The sequence below is a fragment of the Pollicipes pollicipes genome, unplaced genomic scaffold, assembly GCF_011947565.3.
Source record: "Pollicipes pollicipes isolate AB1234 unplaced genomic scaffold, Ppol_2.1 Scaffold_6686;HRSCAF=7923_pilon_pilon_pilon, whole genome shotgun sequence".
Lineage (NCBI taxonomy): Eukaryota > Metazoa > Arthropoda > Thecostraca > Pollicipedomorpha > Pollicipedidae > Pollicipes > Pollicipes pollicipes.
Genome location: NW_023596921.1, coordinates 7768146 through 7772806, shown reverse-complemented (window position 1 = coordinate 7772806; position 4661 = coordinate 7768146). Strand labels below are relative to the sequence as shown.

The 4661-nt window shown below is 61.0% G+C and overlaps 1 protein-coding gene across 1 annotated transcript in view; it reads right to left on the bottom strand.

The window, feature by feature from the left end:
- The window catches only part of LOC119107392 (toll-interacting protein-like), an 18936-nt gene extending 14621 nt beyond the window's left edge, over positions 1-4315 (bottom strand). The window contains exons 1-3 of the mRNA XM_037230826.1: positions 4217-4315; positions 3786-3789; positions 2735-2870 (exon numbers count right to left, since the gene is read on the bottom strand). Coding sequence (XP_037086721.1) covers positions 2735-2870; positions 3786-3789; positions 4217-4315 — 239 coding nt within the window. The remainder of the gene's footprint in view (positions 1-2734; positions 2871-3785; positions 3790-4216) is intronic.
- Positions 4316-4661: the final 346 nt, after the last annotated feature.

Genomic DNA, 4661 nt, shown 5'->3' with positions numbered 1-4661 from the left:
AGGGATCAGGCGGAGCCGCCCGCAGCACACAGAGCGCCGCTCCCTGCGAAGGGATCAGGCGAAGCCGCCCGCAGCACACAGAGCGCCGCTCCCTGCGAAGGGATCAGGCGGAGCCGCCCGCAGCACGCAGGGCGCCGCTCCCTGCGAAGGGATCAGGCGGAGCCGCCCGCAGCACACAGAGCGCCGCTCCCCGCGATCGGACACCGCAGGCGGGTCAACACACCAGACAGGGGAACTGCGGGCCACAGGGAAGGGGGGGGGGGGGGGAGGTGGCACGCGCGGACGAGCGCGAGTGCGGCAGCCAGCGGCGTCAGTTCGGCAGCGGACGGCGGCACGTGGGCGCGTGTGTGGGGGCGACGGCAGCGGCAGTCGCCGGAGGGAGAAGGATCAGCCCCTGGGTGATAGAGCGAGCTCAGACGCCGCAACGGCCTTGCGCGGCATCGGACGACGGGTCCCGATGACGACCGTGCGGTGGATGAACCGGCATCCCATGACGTCATCGTGTGACGTCACCGCGACGCGGGCACTATTTAGCGACGACCGAACGCCGGGTTGATACATGGACAACGAACACCGCTGGGTGCCTCCAGCACTTAGAGCCTGCGCCAGCGTACAAGCGTCCGCCATTAAGCTGCGGCGTAGTGCTGCGCCAGCTTTCTCGCCTACGCGGCGTGCTGTTATCGAGATACGGCTCTCCAGAAATCTGAGAAGCGCCGTCTTACGGCTAAACGAGATTAATGGCCGGACGTCGCGCCGCCAAAAACTGCAGTTTTTGTGCAAGCTGCTCGCGGCGCTTGGAGATAGTGACAAATGCGTCACAGACTACACACATAGCGAAAATTCCCGCCATCTCATAACGGCCGGAGACAAGCAGCGGCTACACGCGTACGACGATGTCATTTAAACCAAAGCAACTGACGACATTTTGGCCGCACACTTACGCTAAGCAACAACCGTGTCTGACCCTGTGGCCAGCTAACACATGCCCACAGCAGCCTGTAACATGACACGAAGCGCCGCCTTCATCTCGCCAGCCTTTATCGCGGCACAGGATAACGCTGCGCCACAATGCCGGGATTCCGCCGCTCTCGCCAGCCGGGCCATGAGCACCGCGCGCCCCGGTCCCACTTTGTGCACCGCCGCCGCCTCCCCAGCCGCCCGACAAGGCAGCACGTCCGCACAAGCTGCGTGCCCGCCCGCCCGCCGGCGGCAACAGGGACGAACCAGCGGCTCTGGGACGCCGGCTGAGGTAAGGCCGCCGTTATGGACAACGCAGGCAGCAGGTCGAGTGCCTACGGGTGCGCAGTGGTGATTTTGACACTCCTTGCGAGCTTATAAGCAAATGTATTCGTAGCAGCACCAAACTTTGTACACAGGCACAACATGCCACCGGCTACCCGTCACTCCGTGATGAAAGAGCTGCCGTCACCTGCCGATTCCCAGCGCGCACGCTCTTGCCGACCTCCTGCTCTTGCCTTTTGCGCGATACGTACCGGCCGGTCGCAGTGATAGCAGGATAGCGGTGACGCCTCGTGTGCTTCCAAGAGCAGACCCGCCAAGCCGCCCCCGTACGCCTTCAGCTCGAGCCACACCCCAGGGACCCGTTCAAAATTGGCTATTGAAAGCCCGGTTCACGACCTTGAAGTAAGTCCATTCGGACCCTCGACGTCGTTACTTGGCTTCCTTCTGACGTCACTTCTGAAGCCCCTTCATTGCTTGGCCGAGAAGCAGTGTGTGCGGTAAGTCGCGGTTGTTTATATCTCAATGCCTAGCCACGGCCAACGCGTTTTGAGTCGTTGTTGACGGGTAAAAGTACGGCTGTCGACCGCACGTGAGTAGAGTGATGGACGATGATGTTTTTGACCACATAACCCGTCAAAAACTGTCCACTTAAATGATATCCCAGTTCGCCATAGCTGTGCTGTAAATGTCTCCATGGATCCAATCAACTGTTTCTACTGTTGTCCGTGTTTGAGCATAGCTACATTCTTCCACAGCTGCATATGACGCACTTACCTGTGATGCCACAGGTTGCTACCTCATTTGCGGGGGAGGGGCGGGTCTCGACTAAGAGGAACAAGGCCGAGGCCCTCTATTGGCGTAGCTGAGAAACACATAATTGGGGTCTTTTCCCATGCCGAGTCGGCCACCGCGCGCCCGCGGATCGTCTCGCTCCGCAATGCGCAGCCGCCCTCTTTTGGCCAAAGACCAAGTCCCTGGCCGGATGGTGCCAGCGGCGCATTGGGAACCGGCATCTGTCTATGGCACTGCGATCAGTAGCTCCATGTTGATACTGGGAGGACTGCGGGGCCGATACCCAGGAGGAAATGTCCCTTCATGGGGGGGGGGGGAGGGGCGCCCCAGACGAGTAGATTCCGCGGACGATCCTCCAGAGGCGGAAGTCGCGTCTCAATCCAGCCGACGTAGAAAGCAGAGCCCCATCGTTTGGCATCCCAGACCCACCAAACGGTGAGTTAGCCTGCATCGTGCATGATGGCGCCAGAGACCGTGTGTGCAGGCCAACCAGCCCGCGGAACATCTGTCTGGCCGGCGTCGTAAGCAGCGTGTGGTCATCAGCTGCATCTGGGATCATGATCATGATCTGGCACACTGTAATGTCAGACACACCCCTCAGTTTCTCCCTTTCTCTCTATTTAATAATTCTCTTCCGGACAACTGCTGTGAAGCCTTAGACCCAAACGGCGCGTCACAGGGCGGCACACGCCACACTCACCACATGACGGCCTTGTTCCAGCGGGGGTTGGTGGCGCCGTTGTGTAGCAGGTCTGCGTCTCGTACACGCAGTGGCCCCAGCCGCAACCGCACGTACGGGTCCATCCGCGTCAAGCCGTAGTTCTTGGTCAGCTTAGCTGAGGGCAACCGCCGCCGTCAGCACGCCGTCAGCGCCGGCCGTGCCGGCTGGCCTGAAGCTGTGGGCGGTGGGGGGACTGCGTCGGGTGGCCGTGGCGGGTGGTGGGGGGAGGAGTGTTGGGTGGTGGGGAGGAGTGTTGGGTGGTGGGCAGGAGTGTTTGGTGGTGGAGAGGAGTGTTGGGTGGTGGGGTGGAGTGTTGATGGTGGGAGGAATGCTGGGCTGGGGTGGGGGTGGGGGGGGGTGGGGGAGTGCTGGATGGCAGGAAGGAGTGATTGGATGGTGGGGAGGAGTGTTGGGTGGTGGGCAGGAGAGTTGGGGGGTGGAGAGGAGTGTTGGGTGATGGGGAGAAGTGTTGATGGTGGAAGGAATGCTGGGTGGTGGGCAGGAGTGTTGGGCGCTGGGGTGGAATGTTGGATGGTGGGAAGGAGCGTTGGATGGTGGGGAGGAGTGTTGGATGGTGGGGAGGAGTGTTGGGTGGTGGGGAGGAGTGTCGATGGTGGGAGGAATGCTGGGTGGATAGTGGGGAGGAATGTTGATGCTGGGAAGGAGTGTTGGGTGGTGGTGAGATGTGCTGGATGGTGGAGAGGAGCGTTGGATGGTGGGGAGATGTGCTAGGTGGTGGGGAGGAGCATACGGGGCTGGACGATGGGAAGTTATTGGGTGGTGGAGAGGAGCATTGGGAAGTAGAGAGGACCGTTCAGTCGCACTACATCCTCTGGCGTCCGCATCTGACCCCTACCCACATTCCATTCAGAACGGTCCACCTGTCGACTTATGGCACAGCGCGAGGGACAGAGTGGACAGACGTGTGTGAACAGTAGCGTCTTCTCACTGCCGCATTGCAAAGTAATTACTGCCACGTGTCTCGCGTGTCGTCGTGTGTCACGTAACGGGAAGCTCGAGTGCCGCCCACTCCACTGCGACCGGCAGCGAATGACAGCTTCAGGCTGGCGCACCGTACCACAGTGGTCCATCATGCCTGCTGCGTGACCGCCTCATCGGTCCACCCGTCACGGCAAGGTCGCCTGACACATGCCTGTGCGGTGATGACGTCACCGCTCTGGGGAGGCCACCCTTCACACACGGCCCGCCACGCCGAGTTCAGCCCTATGGCTGTGCAACCGTAACGCCCATGCCCGTACTTGTGACTGTGCAATGACGGCGGCCCCTTCCTACCCCAGCAATGGCGATGTTCACCTCCGAACCTGTGCAAAGACAAGGCTCATTCGTCCATATGAAACAGCATGTTTGGCCCCATGTCTGGCCAATGGCGAGAACGCCCGCCATGCCTGACAGCGTCCACACCGCACTCCTAGCGGCGCACGCGCCAGGGGGCCGTCACACCTGCGCGATGGTGAGGTTGAGCCGGCCGGCGGCTGTCTGCATGGTGGGCGCGCGTCGGCTGTAGTGGCGCTGCAGTGCCAGCGCCGCCTGCCGGTCCATCTCCTCCTGCTGGGAGCCGGCGCCGGGCGCGGCCGGACCACCCGCCGGTGCCGCCGGCTCGCCATCCGGGCACAGGAAGTCCGACGGCAGCTCAGAGATGAACGCCTGCAGGCAGAGAGGCAGGCTGACAGTGATGGCTTGATAGTCACCAAATATATGGCACTGCACATTGCAATTGCTCTGTGACATGCCTGCAGCCACCAAGTGAGCATCCGTTGTTAACCACGTGTATTTTTGAGCCAACTGATTCCCAGTTCTAGCCCAGAAAGGTTAACTGTCTTCAGACTAAAACTTATGCAAACTTAAATGTGTTTTAACTTGTCAAAACATTGGCCAATTCCAAATT